This window comes from Oncorhynchus keta, chromosome 18 (assembly GCF_023373465.1).
Source record: "Oncorhynchus keta strain PuntledgeMale-10-30-2019 chromosome 18, Oket_V2, whole genome shotgun sequence".
NCBI lineage: Eukaryota > Metazoa > Chordata > Actinopteri > Salmoniformes > Salmonidae > Oncorhynchus > Oncorhynchus keta.
Window position 1 is genome coordinate 17,601,504 of NC_068438.1, and position 18,675 is coordinate 17,620,178.

Sequence of the window (18,675 nt, forward strand, 5' to 3'; positions counted from 1 at the left end):
TGCTGACTTGCTGCACCCTTGACAACTACTGTGATTATTATTATTTGACCATGCTGGTCATTTATGAACATTTGAACATCTTGGCCATGTTCTGTTATAATCTCCACCAGGCACAGCCAGAAGAGGACTGGCCACCCCTCATAGCCTGGTTCCTATCTAGGTTTCTTCCTAGGTTTTGGCCTCTCTCGGGAGTTTTTCCTAGCCACCGTGCTTCTACACCTGCATTGCTTGCTGTTTGGGGTTTTAGGCTGGGTTTCTGTACAGCACTTTGATATATCAGCTGATGTAAGAAGGGCTATATAAATACATTTGATTTGATTTGATTTGGCTATGTTGTGCTAAATTGCGATGCTAACCGTTTAGCTAAAGTTAGCTAGGAAGCAAACTGATACTGGAAGTATGGGATAATGGAGAATTAATTTAAATATTTCTTCATCATCTTGCTAGCTTGGTAAAGCATTTAGTGTTGTGTACATTGTGCTGCACTTACCACCCCATTTGTTTCATATGAAGTGTGTGTGACGGCATGGCTCAGTTAGCAAGTTAAAGTAAGCTAGCTAGCTAGCTAACTAATGAGCAGGTGCACATTATCAAACTGAACCTAACAAAAAAAATCCTTCTTCATGCACAAGACACCTTAGCTGGAGGTAAAAGATATAAAGACTTGAGATAGAAAAATGAGTCATGTGTCCACGGCCTGCTATATAAAGCAGGCAGACAGGCATTGAGACATTCAGTTGCTGTTCACATGAACATTAGAATGGGCAAAACGAGTGACCTAAGCGACTTAGAGCATGGTACGATCGTCGGTGCCAGGCACGCCAGTTCCAGTATCTCAGAAACGGTCTAGGGTTTACCGAGCATGGTGCGACAAACAGGCAAATAACGGCGCAGTACAACAGTGGTGTGAAGAACGACATCTCCTTGTCACCTTCGGTCCTTGTCACCGTTAGGCTATTGCAGCAGACGACCACACTGGGTTCCAGGTCTATAAGCTATAAACAAGAAGAAGCAGCTCCAGTGGGCACGCGATCACCAACACTGGACAGTCGAGGAGTGGCAAACATCACCTGGTCCTACGAATCCCGGTTCCTGTTGCATTATTCTGATTGAGGATTTGGCGTAAGCAGCTTGACCCATGGCCCCATCCTGGCTGGTGTCAACGATACAGGCTAGTGGCGTAGGCAATGTTTTCCTGGCACACGTTAAGTTGCTCAATTGGCATCAAGAGACCTTTCTAAGCCTGAAGAATTCAGGCTGTTCTATATTTACATTTTAGTCATTTAGCAGACACTCTTATCCAGAGCGACTATCAGGAGTAATTAGGGTTAAGTACCTTACTCAAGGGCACATCAACAGATTTTTCACCTAGTTGGCGCATGGACTCGAACAAGCAACTTTCGGTTACTGGCCCAATGCTCTTAATAACGCTTAACGCTCTAAATTAACCACTTAACCACTAAGGGGTCCAACCTGGTACTAGATGTGTGTACCTAATAAACTGGCCACCGAGTGTATATAAAACACAGGAAAAAACTTTTTGTACTACAAGTGCTCAACTTTTGACCAGATCCCTATGGGCCCTGGTCAAAAGAAGTGCTCTAAATAGGGAATCGAGTTCCATTTGGGACGCAGCCTATGAAATTCAGGAGACCTGGAGATCCCTTAGATCTCATGGGTTCTGGTGTCGGGAGACTATTGAGTGCAGGGAGATTCCTGACTGTTTTACTGCCTTGTTTGACTCTGTTCGACTGTGTGTGAAGTTGTGTGATCTCATAGCTCAGGGAAGTCCTAGGACTAATATTAGGGATCATCACGCCGCTGCCAACCCTCCTAATGCTCTGAACCTTCTGAACCTTTCCAGTCCCAACCCTCTGACTGGGGTGTGTCCCAAAATGGTACCCTATTAATAGTGCACTACTGTTGACCATAGCCGTATGATCGAAGTAGGGAATAAGGTGCACTGCCTTTGGGACACAGGCAGAGCGGGGTGCTTCCTGCTTCCTGCCCTGTGGTGTTTAGAACCATATGAACGATACCTCTTTGGAAATGTTTTGGAACAAGTGAGAGTGTTTTATTATTGTGTGCCACCCAGACATAAATTATAGAGTGACAGTAAATGTTTAGCTCTTTAATGTGTCAAATTATCAAAAAGCTTCACCATATGAAGGTGTATGTCTGAATAGCCATTATTTTGTAGCCCATCATCTGAAACTAGACCTCTTTTGTTTTTCAAAACTCACTCACAAAACTGTGGTGAACGCTCAGTTTGCCAACTGTCTGAGAATTCAAAATCCACAGCTCAGACTGTAACTAGTCGGCTCCATCTGTTTAGAGTAGGAAAAGGCGCTTACATGTAAAAAGTCTGCGGTTACTCAGCCCTGCAAACATGGCGAGCGGGAACCATTGAGTTCCTTTTCGTGCACTTTCATCTCATTAAACACGGATATGGCCTGCGTTTGGAGGTTTATATAAAGTCTAAATGTCTCCCCTCTGCTTTACAGTACTCTCCTGGGAGCTGCTCTCTGTATTCATAGAAGACATTCCAGAGAGGTGATAGACCGTTGAAGACTGGCCCAGCGGTTTGGTTTACCTTGGAGGACACCCTTGTCACCCATCAGTCGTTGCAGCACATCCGAGTCCAGCTTGGCGAAGGCATCGTTGGTGGGGGCAAACAGGGTGTACTGGCCGGGCTGTCCCAGCTTGTCCAGCAGGCCTGAGGCCAGGGCCACATCCTGTAGTGAAAGAACACATCATATCATCCGTTAATACTGTGTGCGCCACCCTGTGTAAATCGAATAGAATGAAAACAAAAAGACGAGAAGAGGAAAGGAGACAAGAGGAGAACCATAATGAAGAAAAAGGTAGGAAAGGAAGTGAAAGGAATGGAAATGAAGGGGGAAGAAGAGAGGAGAGGAGAACAGAAGAAAATAAAACTTACACTGAGAGTGGTGAGGTCATCGTCAACCTCAATGACATCCTGGATGGTGTTGCTCACGCCAGTGATGACACGGTCAATGACGTGCACCACTCCGTTGGTGGCAACCTGGTTGCCATGGATAATCCTGGCACAGTTCACCGTCACGATCTTCATACATAATAACACACCGCATAGGACATGCACCGCACAGTTAGTATCTGCACACATCACACAACAGCATACCGTCCGTAACTCTCCCATGTTCACACAACACACCCTTCAACAACTACCTGCACACAATAAAGCCTTAGCTCTCCATGATGTTAACTTTCCTATCTCATGGCATGGAAACTAGTGGATCGCCAATACATTCCATGGACAATGGTCAAATTAGTGCACTGCATGTGGAGTAGGGTGCCATTTGGGATGCAGAAGATGATGTTGTGTAGGTTTAGTGGGATGCTCACCCCGTTGGAGTAGTGGTTGATGTAGAGTCCCAGGTCGTTGTACATGGAGTCGACCACCAGGCCGTTCTTCAGGTCTTTGGTCTGTAGGCGTTTGTTAGCCATGTGGTAGTGCAGGGCGTTGTACAGCTCAATGTTCACGTTGCTCACCAACGCACTACGCACTTCCTGTTGAAGGAATGCAGAATAAAAAGGCTTAACATATATACTTAACACGAAGTGACGACAGCAACTGGCTGTAGGGTTCAGGTATATCAACCATTCTGGTGATTAATGTTGTAGCTCTTTTAAATGGTCACATTACAAGCACTGAATGGTTTTGGTTTTGGAATAGTTACTACTATCGCTGGTGGGTTCATTTTTACAGGTAATTTATCTGAATTACCTGGAATTGTCCAGCTGTAAGAGATGACACTTATCCTGACTTACCCCATCTAACAAGTCCCAAGCATCGTTGCTGGGAGCGAAGAAGGTGTATGACCCAGATCCCTCTATCTCCTCCCTTAGCTTGGAGATGTGAGAGTATTCCTGGGTGGAGATGGCCTTGACCAGGCCCAAGGTACCATACACATTGTCTATAGGGGCCACTGTGGAACAGGGAAGAGAAGGTACCATAATGAATACATCTCCCTACATACCAGGAGTGATCCCAAATGGCATCCTATACCCTATATAGTGTACTACTTTTGATTAGAGCCCTAAAATATTGCAGTACATATGGAATAGAGTACCATTTGGGACACACACAAGCCTCATTAAAACAACTAACAACTATAAAGAACCCCAAAGACAGCCGGATGACGCTGAAAGGGAACATGTATGGGTAGGATGATGTGCCAGCTGAATCTTGATGTTGGTGTGGCGTTGTAACTCGTACATTTTATGAGAAAATGTAATACCCATTGATTTGTCTTCGTTTAACCTCTGGTTGAACCTTTGAAGTACACTATAACATTAAGTGCACTACAAACTTGAGTACACTGCGTATCCTGTACCATATAACATTACATACACTGTAACCGACCGTAGCTACATACCTGCAGGGCATCCTTTCATTCCGTCCAGCTTCATGTACCCTGGACAGCACTCATACAGCACCGTCCTACAGACATAGAGACACAGACACACCATGTTTAGGGTCAGATCACTCATACAGCACCGTCCTACAGACATAGAGACACAGACACACCATGTTTAGGGTCAGATCACTCATACAGCACCGTCCTACAGACATAGAGACACAGACACACCATGTTTAGGGACAGACCACTAATACAGCACCATCCTACAGACATAGAGACACAGACACACCATGTTTAGGGTCAGATCACTCATACAGCACCATCCTACAGACATAGAGACACAGACACACCATGTTTAGGGTCAGATCACTCATACAGCACTGTCCTACAGACATAGAGACACAGACACACCATGTTTAGGGTCAGATCACTCATACAGCACTGTCCTACAGACATAGAGACACAGACACACCATGTTTAGGGTCAGATCACTCATACAGCACCGTCCTACAGACATAGAGACACAGACACACCATGTTTAGGGTCAGACCACTCATACAGCACCGTCCTACAGACATAGAGACACAGACACACCATGTTTAGGGACAGACCACTCATACAGCACCATCCTACAGACATAGAGACACAGACACACCATGTTTAGGGTCAGATCACTCATACAGCACCGTCCTACAGACATAGAGACACAGACACACCATGTTTAGGGTCAGACCACTCATACAGCACCGTCCTACAGACATAGAGACACAGACACACCATGTTTAGGGACAGACCACTCATACAGCACCGTCCTACAGACATAGAGACACAGACACACCATGTTTAGGGACAGACCACTCATACAGCACCATCCTACAGACATAGAGACACAGACACACCATGTTTAGGGTCAGATCACTCATACAGCACCGTCCTACAGACATAGAGACACAGACACACCATGTTTAGGGACAGACCACTCATACAGCACCATCCTACAGACATAGAGACACAGACACACCATGTTTAGGGTCAGACCACTCATACAGCACCGTCCTACAGACATAGAGACACAGACACACCATGTTTAGGGACAGACCACTCATACAGCACCGTCCTACAGACATAGAGACACAGACACACCATGTTTAGGGACAGACCACTCATACAGCACCGTCCTACAGACATAGAGACACAGACACACCATGTTTAGGGACAGATCACTCATACAGCACCATCCTACAGACAACACACAGAGACCAAATCTATGAGACATCCCGCACAGATCACGCTTTAGAGACAGAGACAACACACAGAGATACACCATAAACAGCACTGTCCAACAGACAACACAGGGACACAAACGTTAGAGACAGAGAGGAGGGAGAGATGGAGACATCCCGCACAGATCACGCTTTAGAGACAGAGACAACACACAGACGGACAGATCACGAGTTAGAGAAAGAGACATACCCTATCCTCTGTTTAAATATTCAGAGTCGGGGTACATAAACAGTGATCACCACATCCCATGTAATTAGAGTGTTCTATAACTTATTTCAGAACATCAGAGCACATCGTATATTTATCCTGGAGTTCATCCTATTTTATTTCAGCTGAATCATCACTAATGTCTGTTTCATGCTCCTGTGTGTGTGTGTGTGTGTGTGTGTGTGTGTGTGTGTGTGTGTGTGTGTGTGTGTGTTCAGTTGTTTCCACATGGTCCTCATCATCTGTTTTATTAACCATAAGGCTTTGTGGTCCCAGGGCCCAGCACGCCTCCAGGGTAACGCTTCCACATTGTATACTGTAGATACATAAACTGTCTGCCTCCCGAATGGCACCCTAGTCCATATATAATGCACTTTGTAGGGAATAGGGTGTCATTTACCAAGGACCCTGCCCCTTTGAAGCTAAACAAACAATTATTCTAGCCCTCTAGTCCATGATTTAGCCTTATTTAACCTCTAAGACATTATGTTTTGGGTCTTGAAATCAAATCTGTAAGCAGTTGACAACCTTGGTTAGGAAATGGAACTTTTCAACTCCTGCATATGCCACAAACTGTTGAATGGGCTATGTGTAAACTGTAACAGACTAGCTCATTAGAAATGACTAATGGAGGAGGAATGATTTGAGGAAATGGCACTGTAATCTTTCATCTAAATCAAACAGCTTTGAACAGCAGTCGTAATCACAGGGACACAAAAACAGAACAGGCCTCTTTAATTAAACCCCATGACATTGCAACCCAGCTAACAACAAGCATTCCCACAACTATAGAGAACGTTCCCTTGGGAATCTCATTGGGTCATTAACTAACATTTCCATAGGAATTTTCCTGTGATATGCAAGATATTGTTTCCAAGAGACCATTCCATTAACCCTTTACAGCAAGCAGCATTTCCCCGGGACCCCAAGGGGTGCACGTTTTGTTTTTACCCTAACACTACACAGCTGATTCAAATGATCAAAGCTTGATGATTAGTTGATTACTTGAATCAGCTGTGTAGTGCTAGTGCAAAAAACTAAATGTGCACCCCTTGGGTAAGAGAAACCCTGCTCTAGAGTCTAAGCCCTGTCTAAGACTCCTTAAGGTATATAATTTAAATATATATATTTAATGAAACATTGAATTTGGCATTACTACTATTAGCCAAAAGAAACACGTTGAATAACAGATTCACTACATGGAACAACAGATAGTCCCCCCAAAAATCAAAGGAAATTTGTTTTGAAGTGTCTATCTTATATCTGAGAGATATAAGGAAACTATTTTTAAAAAATCAACATGTATTTAACCCCTTATTTTAGGCACTAAACTATCTCCATATATATATTGAACAATAATATAAATGCAACATGCACCAATTTCAAAGATTATACTGAGTTACAGTTCATATAACGAAATTAGTCAACTGAAATAAATAAATTAGGCCCCAATCTATGGATTTCACATGGGAATGCAGATATGCATCTGTTGGTCACAGATACCTTTAAAAAAGTATGGGCGTGGATCAGAGCATCCCAAACATGCTCAATGGGTGACATGTCTGGTGAGAATGCAGGCCATGGAAAAACTGGGACATTTTCGGCTTCCAGGAATTGCGTCCAATCCTTGCGACATGGGGCCGTGCATTATCATGCTGAAACATGAGGTGATGGATGGCACGACAAAGGGCCTTAGGATCTGGTCACGGTATCTCTGTGCATTTAAATTTCCATCAATAAAATGCAATTGTAGCCTCCCTGGTGGCGCAGTGGTTAAGGGCGATGTGCCACCAGAGACTCTGGGTTCACGCCCAGCCTCTGTCGTAACCGGCTGCGACCGGGAGGTCCGTGGTGTGATGTACAATTGGCCTAGCGTTGTCCGGGTTAGGGAGGGTTTGGCTGGTAGGGATATCCTTGTCTCATCGCGCACCAGCGACTCCTGTGGGGGGCCGGGCGCAGTGTGCGCTAACCAAGGTTGCCGGGTGCACGGTGTTTCCTCCGACACATTGGTGCAGCTGGCTTCTGGGTTGGATGCGCGCTGTGTTAAGAAGCAGTGCAGCTTGGTTTTATTTTAATTTTTTTATTTCACCTTTATTTAACCAGGTAGGCTAGTTGAGAACAAGTTCTCATTTGCAACTGCGACCTGGCCAAGATAAAGCATAGCAGTGTGAACAGAGAACAACACAGAGTTACAATTAACAAGTCAATAACACAGTAGAAAAAAAAAGAAAAAAAGAGAGTCTATATACATTGTGTGCAAAAGGCAATTACAAAAAATGACAATTTTGCAGATTTACACTGGAGTGATAAATGATCAGGTGGTCATGTACAGGTAGAGATATTGGTGTGCAAAAGAGCAGAAAAGTAAATAAATACAAACAGTATGGGGAAGAGGTAGGTAAAATTGGGTGGGCTATTTACCGATAGACTATGTACAGCTGCAGCGATCGGTTAGCTGCTCAGATAGCAGGTGATTGAAGTTGGTGAGGGAGATAAAAGTCTCCAACTTCAACTTCATTCGTTCCAGTCACAGGCAGCAGAGAACTGGAACGAAAGGCGGCCAAATGAGGAGTTGGCTTTAGGGATGATCAGTGAGATACACCTGCTGGAGTGCGTGCTACGGGTGGGTGTTGCCATCGTGACCAGTGAACTGAGATAAGGCTGAGCTTTACCTAGCATGGACTTGTAGATGACCTGGAGCCAGTGGGTCTGGCGACGAATATGTAGCGAGCGCCAGGCAACTAGAGCATACAGGTCGCAGTGGTGGGTGGTATAAGGTGCTTTAGTAACAAAACGGATGGCACTGTGATAAACTGCATCCAGTTTGCTGAGTAGAGTATTGGAAGCCATTTTGTAGATGACATCGCCGAAGTCGAGGATCGGTAGGATAGTCAGTTTTACTAGGGTAAGTTTGGTGGCATGAGTGAAGGAGGCTTTGTTGCGAAATAGAAAGCCGACTCTAGATTTGATTTTAGATTGGAGATGTTTGATATGAGTCTGGAAGGAGAGTTTACAGTCTAGCCAGACACCTAGGTACTTATAGATGTCCACATATTCTAGGTCGGAACCATCCAGGGTGGTGATGCTAGTCGGGCGTGCGGGTGCAGGCAGCAAACGGTTGAAAAGCATGCATTTGGTTTTACTAGCGTTTAAGAGCAGTTGGAGGCCACGGAAGGAGTGTTGTATGGCATTGAAGCTCGTTTGGAGGTTAAATAGCACAGTGTCCAAGGACGGGCCGGAAGTATACAGAATGGTGTCGTCTGCGTAGAGGTGGATCAGGGAATCGCCCGCAGCAAGAGCAACATCATTGATATATACAGAGAAAAGAGTCGGCCCAAGAAATGAACCCTGTGGCACCCCCATAGAGACTGCCAGAGGACCGGACAGCATGCCCTCCGATTTGACACACTGAACTCTATCTGCAAAGTAGTTGGTGAACCAGGCAAGGCAGTCATCAGAAAAACCGAGGCTACTGAGTCTGCCGATAAGAATATGGTGATTGACAGAGTCGAAAGCCTTGGCAAGGTCGATGAAGACGGCTGCACAGTACTGTCTTTTATCGATGGCGGTTATGATATCGTTTAGTACCTTGAGCGTGGCTGAGGTGCACCCGTGACCGGCTCGGAAACCAGATTGCACAGCGGAGAAGGTACGGTGGGATTCGAGATGGTCAGTGACCTGTTTGTTGACTTGGCTTTCGAAGACCTTAGATAGGCAGGGCAGGATGGATATAGGTCTGTAACAGTTTGGGTCCAGGGTGTCTCCCCCTTTGAAGAGGGGGATGACTGCGGCAGCTTTCCAATCCTTGGGGATCTCAGACGATATGAAAGAGAGGTTGAACAGGCTGGTAATAGGGGTTGCGACAATGGCGGCGGATAGTTTCAGAAATAGAGGGTCCATAGAGGGTCAAGACCAGCTGATTTGTATGGGTCCAGGTTTTGCAGCTCTTTCAGAACATCTGCTATCTGGATTTGGGTAAAGGAGAACCTGGAGAGGCTTGGGCGAGTAGCCTTTGCTTTCCTGGCTGACTGCGTGTATTGGTTCCTGACTTCCCTGAACAGTTGCATATCGCGGGGACTATTCGATGCTATTGCAGTCCGCCACAGGATGTTTTTGTGCTGGTCGAGGGCAGTCAGGTCTGGAGTGAACCAAGGGCTATATCTGTTCTTAGTTCTGCATTTTTTGAACAGAGCATGCTTATCTAAAATGGTGAGGAAGTTACTTTTAAAGAATGACCAGGCATCCTCAACTGACGGGATGAGGTCAATGTCCTTCCAGGATACCCAGGCCAGGTCGATTAGAAAGGCCTGCTCACAGAAGTATTTTAGGGAGCGTTTGACAGTGATGAGGGGTGGTCGTTTGACCGCGGAGGTGTATTTGGAGGGCCACTTGGTCAGGATGACGTCTATGAGGGTTCCCTTGTTTACAGATTTAGGGTTGTACCTGTTGAGTTCCTTGATGATTTGTGTGAGTTTGAGGGCATCTAGCTTAGATTGTAGGACTGCCGGGGTGTTAAGCATATCTCAGTTAAGGTCACCTAACAGAACAAACTCTGAAGCTAGATGGGGGGCAATCAATTCACAAATGGTGTCCAGGGCACAGCTGGGAGCTGAGGGGGGTCCGGTAGCAGGCGGCAACAGTGAGAGACTTATTTCTGGAGAGAGTAATTTTTAAAATTAGTAGTTTGAACTGTTTGGGTATGGACCTGGAAAGTATGACATTACGTTGCAGGCTATCTCTGCAGTAGACTGCAACTCCTCCCCCTTTGGTAGTTCTATCTTGACGGAAAATGTTATAGTTGGGTAAGGAAATCTCAGAATTTGGTGGCCTTCCTGAGCCAGGATTCAGACACGGCAAGGACATCAGGGTTAGCAGAGTGTGCTAAAGCAGTGAGTAAAACAAACTTAGGGAGGAGGCTTCTGATGTTGACATGAATGAAACCAAGGCTTTTTTCGATCACAGAAGTCAACAAATGAGGGTGCCTGGGGACATGCAGGGCCTGGGTTTACTTTAACATCACCCGCGGAACAGAGGAGGAGTAGTATGAGGGTGCGGCTAAAGGCTATCAAAACTGGTCGCCTAGAGCGTTGGGGACAAAGAATAAAAGGAGCAGATTTCTGGGTATGGTGGAATATATTCATGCGCAGACAGGGGTATGGTGGGGTGTGGGTACAGCGGAGGTAAGCCCAGGCACTGGGTGATGATAAGAGAGGTTGTATCTCTGGACATGCTGGTTGTAATGGGTGAGGTCACCGCATGTGTGGGAGGTGGGACAAACGAGGTATCAAATCAAATCAAATGTATTTATTTCAAATCAATTTTTTTCAAATCAAATCAAATTTATTTATATAGCCCTTCGTACATCAGCTGATATCTCAAAGTGCTGTACAGGGGTATGAAGAGTGGAACTAGGGGCTCCATTGTAAACTAAAACAATGATAACTAACCTGAACAACAGTATACAAGGCATATTGACATTTGAGAGAGACATACAGCGAGGCATACAGTAATCACAGGTGTTGATTGGGAGAGCTAGCTAAACCAGTAGGTGAGACAACAACAGCTAATCAGCTAGCACAACAACAGCAGGTAAAATGGCGTTGACTAGGCAGAGAGAGTCGGATTAACTACACACAGAGCCTGAGTGCGGCTGGGACCGACAGATAAAACATAAACAAACAGAATGGAGTACCGTGATTAATGGACAGTCCAGCAGGCATCAGCTATGTAGCCAAGTGATCACAGTATCCAGGGGGCAGCAGTGGTTGGGACAGGGAAGCTAGACTGGCGAGTATTATCCAGGCTAAGAAAAACTGGCTGGCTGTGCTAAAGGTAAAAGCCGCTAGCAGTTGGCTAACAATGACTAAATAGCTTGTAGCTAGTTAGCTGGTTAGCTTCTGGAGGTTCTTGAATTTGTTCTAAAAATAAAAAATATTAGCGATTCCGTATCACATTGGGTGAGGCAGGTTACCGGAAGGTATAATCGAATTAAAAATCGAAAAGAGATTGAAAGTAAATATGGGACCAGTGAGTGGATGGGCTGGCTGGGGATGCGGCGATTCAGACAGTTAGCAGGCCTGTGCTAACAAGCTAACAGTTAGTAGGCCGGGGCTAAACAAGCTAGCAGTTAGCAGGCCGAATTAGCAAGCAAGCAGATTGGGTTGTGTATCGGAGGACGCATGACTTTCAACCTTCGTCTCTCCCGAGCCCGTACGGGAGTTGTAGCGATGAGACAAGATAGTAGCTACTAAACAATTGGATACCACGAAATTGGGGAGAAAAAGGGGTCAAATTTAAAAAATAATTTTAAAAATGCAATTGTATTAGTTTTCCATAGTTTATGCCTGCCCATACCATAATCCCACCTCCACAATTGGACACTCGGTTCACAACATTGACATCAGCAAACCACTAGCCCACACGACACCACACGTGATCAGCAGATGTGAGGCCGGTTGAATGCATTGCCAAATTCTTGAAAACAAAGTTGGAGGTGGCTTATGGTAGAGAAATTAACGTTAACAGCAACAGCTCTGATGGACATTCCTGCAGTCAGTATGCCAATTACACGCTCTATCAAAACTTGAGACATGTGTGGCATTGTGTTGTGTGACAAATCTGCAGATTTTAGAGTGGCCTTTTATTGTCCCCAGCACAAGGTGCACCTGTGTAATGATCAGCTTCTTGATACAGTTGAAGTCGGAAGTTTACATACACCTTAGCCAAGTACATTTAAACTCAGTTTTTCACAATTCCTGACATTTAAAAATTCCCCGTCTTAGGTCAGTTATCGCCATTTTATTTTAAGAATGTGAAATGTCAGAATAATCGTAGAGAGAATTATTTATTTAAGCTTTTATTTCTTTCATCACATTCCCAGTGGGTCAGAAGTTTACATGCACTCAATTAGTATTTGGTAGCATTGCCTTTAAATTGTTTAACTTGGGTCAAACATTTCGCATAGCCTTCCACAAGCTTCCCACAATAAGTTGGGTGAGCTGGTGTAACTGAGTCAGGTTTGTAGGCCTCCTTGTTTGAGCACGCTTTTTCAGTTCTGCCCACAAATGTTCTATGTGATTGAGGTCAGGGCTTTGTGATGGCCACTCATACATACCTTGACTTTGTTGTCCATAAGCCATTTTGCCACTTTGGAAGTATGCTTGGGGTCATTGTCCATTGGGAAGATCCATTTGCGACCAAGCTTTAACTTCCTGACTGATGTCTTGAGATGTTGCTTCAATATATCCAAATAATCTTCCATCCTCATGATGCCATCTATTTTGTGAAGTGCCCCAGTCCCTCCTGCAGCAAAGTACCCCACAACATGATGCTGACACCCCCGTGCTTCACGGTTGGGATGGTGTTCTTCAGCTTGCAAGCCTCCACCTTTTTCCTCCAAACATAACAATGGTCATTATGGCCAAGCAGTTCTATTTTTTTTTCATCAGACCAGAGAACATTTCTCCAAAAAGTATGATCTTTGTCCCCATGTGCAGTTGCAAACCGTAGTGTGTCTTTTTTATGGCGGTTTTGATCAGTGGCTTCTTCCTTGCTGAGCGGCCTTTCCGGTTATGTCTATAGGATTCGTTTTACTGTGGATATAGATACTTTTGTACCCGTTTCCTCCAGAATCTTCACAAGGTCCTTTGCTGTCGTTCTGGGATAGATTTGCATTTTTCTCACCAAAGTACATTCATCTCTAGGAGACAGAATGCGTCTCCTTCATGAGAGAGGTATGACGGCTGCGTGGTCCAATGGTGTTTATACTTGCATACTATTGTTTGTACAGATGAACGTGGTACGTTCAGGCGTCTGGAAATTGCTCCCAAGGATGAACCAGACTTGTGGAGGTCTACAATTTTTTCTTGGCTGATTTCCTTTGATTTTCCCATGATGTCAAGCATAGAGGCACTGAGTTTGAAGGTAGGCCTTGAAATACATCCACAGGTACACCTCCAATTGACTCAAATGATGTCAATTAGCCTATCAGAAGCTTCTAAAGCCATGACATAATTTTATGGAATGTTCCAAGCTGTTTAAAGGCACAGTCAATTTAGTGTTTGTAAACTTCTGACCCATTGGAATTGTGATACAGTGAATTGTAAGTGAAATAATCTGTCTGTAAACAATTGTTGGAAAACTAACTTGTGTCATGCACAAAGTAGATGTCCTAACCAACTTGCCAAAACTATAGTTTGTTAACAAGACATTTGTAGAGTGGTTGAAAAACGTGTTTTAATGACTCCTATCTAAGTGTATGTAAACTTCCGACTTCAACTGTATGCCACACCTGTCAGGTGATTGGATTTTCTTGGCAAAGGAGAAGTGCTCATTAACAGATCTCTAAACAAATTTGGGCACAACATTTGAGAAAAATATGTTTTTTGTGCATTTGGAACATTTCTGGGATATTTTATTTCAGCTCATGAAACATGGGACCAACACTTTACATGTTGTGTTTATATTTTTGTTCAATGTACTTCCATCCATCCATTCAAACTTGTACTGGGGACCTTCAGATGAGTCTTGTGGGGCTTGTGGGCGTGGTTCCAAAAGGGTTCTTCGGCTGTCCCCATAGGAAAACCCTTTTGGTTCCAGGTAGAATGCTTTTGGGTTCCACGTAGAACCCTCTGTGGAAAGGGTTCTACATGGATCCAAAATGTGTTCTTCAAAGGGTTCTCCCATGGGAACAGTCAAAGAACCCTTTTAGGTTCTAGATAGCATATTTTTTCTACGAGTGCAGATTAAATAGGATGATTAGAATTCCACATGCCGAACTTGGTATGTTTGGGGGAACGTCTCGGGGGACGTTGAAGGAATATTTTCATAAACCACTGAAATATAGTCACGTGAATGTTCTTGCAACGTTCCCATAAAACGTGTCTCGAACATGAATATCCTATATTCTGAGCACATGGCAACCATGTTCTGTGTATGTTTGGTAGGACGTTGATGGAACATTCTCCAAACCCTAAAAAAACTGGACACATGAATGTTCTTGCCACATCCAATGACTCGTGTTTAGAACATTAATATTGTGCATTCTGAGAACATGGTAACCACGTTATGGGCATTTTCTGTTTTCTGTCTCCTAACTAATGCCAAAACATGTTCTCAGAAGGTTTTTGCTAACATAGATTTTTTAAAATTGTACCTTTATTTAACTTAGCAAGTCAGTTAAGAACAAATTCGTAATTTCAATGACGGCCAAGGAACAGTGGGTTAACTGCCTGTTCAGGGGCAGAACAACAGATTTGTACCTTGTCAGCTCGGGGGTTCGAACTTGCAACCTTCCGGTTACTAGTCCAACACTCTAACCACTAGGCTACCCTGCCGCCCCCAGTGTTCCCCTAACTAATGGAAAACTGGACACTCAAACATTATGGTAACATTACAAAACCCTTTTCTCTCCCTGTATCAAAGGCTTGGGTTGTGTCCCATTTGGCACCCTATATCTCGTCCACCCAGCCAGCCGTCTCTCTAGCAATTGAGCCTGGGGACAAGGTTAGATGTCTTGTGACTTGTATCAACATGCGACGTGAAGTCCTGTTTAATCTAATTGAATGGGAACAGGACATCATAGCTATAAATTACTACAAAGAATTATAAGATATAAAGACGGGGAAATCCAACCTGCAGCTGTTATAAAGGGACTTATCTGAGCGTGTGTGTGTGTGTGTGTGTGTGTGTGTGTGTGTGTGTGTGTGTGTGTGTGTGTGTGTGTGTGTGTGTGTGTGTGTGTGTGTGTGTGTGTGTGTGTGTGTGTGTGTGTGTGTGTGTGTGTGTGTGTGTGTGTGTGTGTGTGTGTGTGTGTGTGTGTGAGAGAGAGAGAGAGTCTGTGTGTGCACGTTTTTGAGCGTACAGTAAAAGTCTGATTTATTCACTCAGAGAAACCGCGCCACTACTCTTCATCTCTGTTTTTAGCGGTACATAGGTATTTAAACTGTAAACAGTACCACATGGGCACAAAGTTGGCATCAGAGTTTAATTAATTAATTATAAGCAGAGCCCTTCCAGCTCTGTTGGGGTTAATAGACAAAAACCATAGAATGACACTCTCTGACTCCTGAATTGCACCCTACTCTTTATATATTGCACTACTTTTGACCAGAACCCTATGGGCATTGATCAAAGTAGTGCACTATAAAGGTAAAAGGGTGCTATTTGGGACACAGGCTAGCTAGACAATTTCATAATCCCACACCTCATGAACCATGACATGACTTGTTAAAGCAGAACAATTATGCTTCAATTTGTGCAGAGCCAGAGGTACTGTTGAGAGAGGAGAACTCATAGACTTTGCTTTATGATATGCCAGTAAATACCCCAGGGTGTATTCTACTGTTTAATAAGAAGAAATGACTAAAATGTCAAATGTAAGTAAGCCTTTTCTGAGCTAGAGACAAACGTGAGGCAGCTTGATGTAGAAATACACTCCTGGACAGCAAACTATTCCACTGTTTTCGGCTGTAGAAATTCTAAACCACGACAACAAATCAGCAAATGCTGAATATACAAATAATAACGATAGATGAAGTAGGCTAGAGTAGGAGACACATGTCCAGTTTAATATAGACCAGACCTTACGTGGTTGTGAAACTGAAATGTCTAGTGTGGTGAAACCCACTTCTCTGAAGAAAGCTTTATGCTTTCTGAACCCTTCCACTGGTCACACACCGGTTGAATCAACATTCTTTCCAAGTTATTTTAACCAAATTTGACATTGAATTGACCTTTGTGCCCAGTGAGCTCACCCTGCATGATGCTGAACCTAGGTAACTCACTAACACATGTCTGGATGATGGAAGGGGATTTAGTTTCTTTTCTCCTGAGTAATGGTTTATGAGTAATGGTTGCTGATTGTTCAGTCTGTGGTGGCTTGGAACTTAAGTCCAGCTGTGCTTCTTCATCAGTGGTCCCCCCTGGGACGTCTGCAAACCAGAAAAACATTTCCACATGTTCTCCATGTTCCAGTGGTAGCTGGGTCCATACTAGGACAAGACAGCATTGTCTAAATCAACAGAGTTTGACTGGAGAGAGAGGGATCGAGGGCAGGATGGAGTGAGGTTTACAGTGGCTTGTTTCCTTCAGAGAGACAGACGATGAGGCTACAGTGTGGTTGGGTGTTCAGGGCTGTCATCCACGGCTCATCCCTCAGATACACATGCATGCAAACGCACACACACAGAGCTGACAGAAGGCCTGCTGTACGATCAAGGCCTGCTGTACGATGAGAAGGGCTACGTCCCAAATGGCACCCTATTTTCTATATAATGCACCATTTTGACCAGGGCCCATAGGGGCCCATAGGGCTCTGGTCAAAAGTGTTGCACTATATAGAACAGAGGTATTCAACTCTTACCCTGATTATTAATTGCATCCACCTGGTGTCCCAACTCTAAATCACTTTCTGATTAGAGGGCAACTATGAAAAAATGCAGAGTAACTGGCTTTGAGGCCCAGAGTTGAGTTTGAGGGACTCAGGTGCCAATAGGGATGCAGATGGGAGAGAAGAGACCATGGCTCATGGCTGCCATAGTTGTCTTCTTTTGAACTTAGCCCCTGGAAACACAGAGAAGAGGAGTGGGGAGACGAGCCAGGCATGAGATCACACATGTCCTGATGAGGCACAGTCAGCAAAACCATCTCCACTCTCCCACGCACATACAGGAGAACCAAGACTCCCTCTGGCCTGGCCTCGGGGTTGGAAATTTCCCTCTGTCTGGTCAGCAGCTCTACTTTATGCTGGAGATCTCTGTATGTCAGCCAGCCAAACCAATACTACTGTAGTACTGGCATGTGGTCACAGGAGAAAACTGTTCTGTTTCCAAAACACATATCATTACTAATGAGCAGGGCCAGTTGTTTTGGTAGTTTTTTCTGGGTGTTATCTATCCAGAATTATCCATTAGGTTTGCTGCAGATAGAAAATGTTAGGACATGTTATTTAATTGAAACAAGCTGTCTCCAATCAATCAATTACTCAATAAATGTCTGATTGTGCGTGAGTGTTTGGTGGGGGGATCGCCTAAGCCAGGGAAGCGTAGCTCTACGAATCTTAATTCCACAAAGTCTGTTATTTGACAGGCAATACTATTTTTAGATCAGTGATTCAACACCTCAATTTGCTCGAGCTGATCCTCTCCAACAGACTCAGAAATTACAGCTTAAATTGGGTCAATTATGGGGCAGTTTAAGGGGACAGTCAATGGAACCAACCATGGAATCCAACACATTAACCATTCCACCAAGATGTTTGGACCTGTTAGTGTAACACTTAAGGTGTTGGCTTGACAGTTGCTGGACCAGGGTTTGACAACCCTGGTCCAACTCAAGCTGATTGTCTCCAACAGACTCAGAAGTCTGGAGCATAGAAGTCCAGGAAGTCCATAGAACACTACTCAGGATCCAGGCACATAGCTAGCATAGAACACTACTCAGGAACCAGGAGCATAGAACACTACTCAGGATCCAGGAGCATAGAACATAACTCAGGATCCAGGAGCATAGAACACTACTCAGGATCCAGGAGCATAGAACAGCAGCACTATGTGAGCAGCAGCACGATGTGAGCAGCAGCACTATGTGAGCAGCACTATGTGGGCAGCACTATGTGAGCAGCACTACGTGAGCAGCAGCACTTCGTGAGCAGCACTATGTGGGCAGCAGCACTATGTGGGCAGCAGCACTATGTGGGCAGCAGCACTATGTGGGCAGCAGCACTATGTGGGTAGCAGCACTATGTGGGCAGCAGCACTATATGGGCAGCAGCACTATG

At 44.6% G+C, this 18,675-nt stretch overlaps 1 protein-coding gene across 3 annotated transcripts in view; it reads right to left on the reverse strand.

Moving 5' to 3' along the window:
- LOC118397380 (periostin-like) overlaps positions 1-18,675 on the reverse strand; it is a 47,444-nt gene that overhangs the window by 20,465 nt on the left and 8,304 nt on the right. For all 3 annotated transcript variants that reach the window (XM_052467509.1, XM_035792059.2, XM_035792058.2), the window contains exons 3-7: positions 4,422-4,486; positions 3,814-3,971; positions 3,388-3,552; positions 2,942-3,088; positions 2,594-2,735 (exon numbers count right to left, since the gene is read on the reverse strand). In XM_052467509.1, the coding sequence (XP_052323469.1) occupies positions 2,594-2,735; positions 2,942-3,088; positions 3,388-3,552; positions 3,814-3,971; positions 4,422-4,486 (677 nt within the window). The remainder of the gene's footprint in view (positions 1-2,593; positions 2,736-2,941; positions 3,089-3,387; positions 3,553-3,813; positions 3,972-4,421; positions 4,487-18,675) is intronic.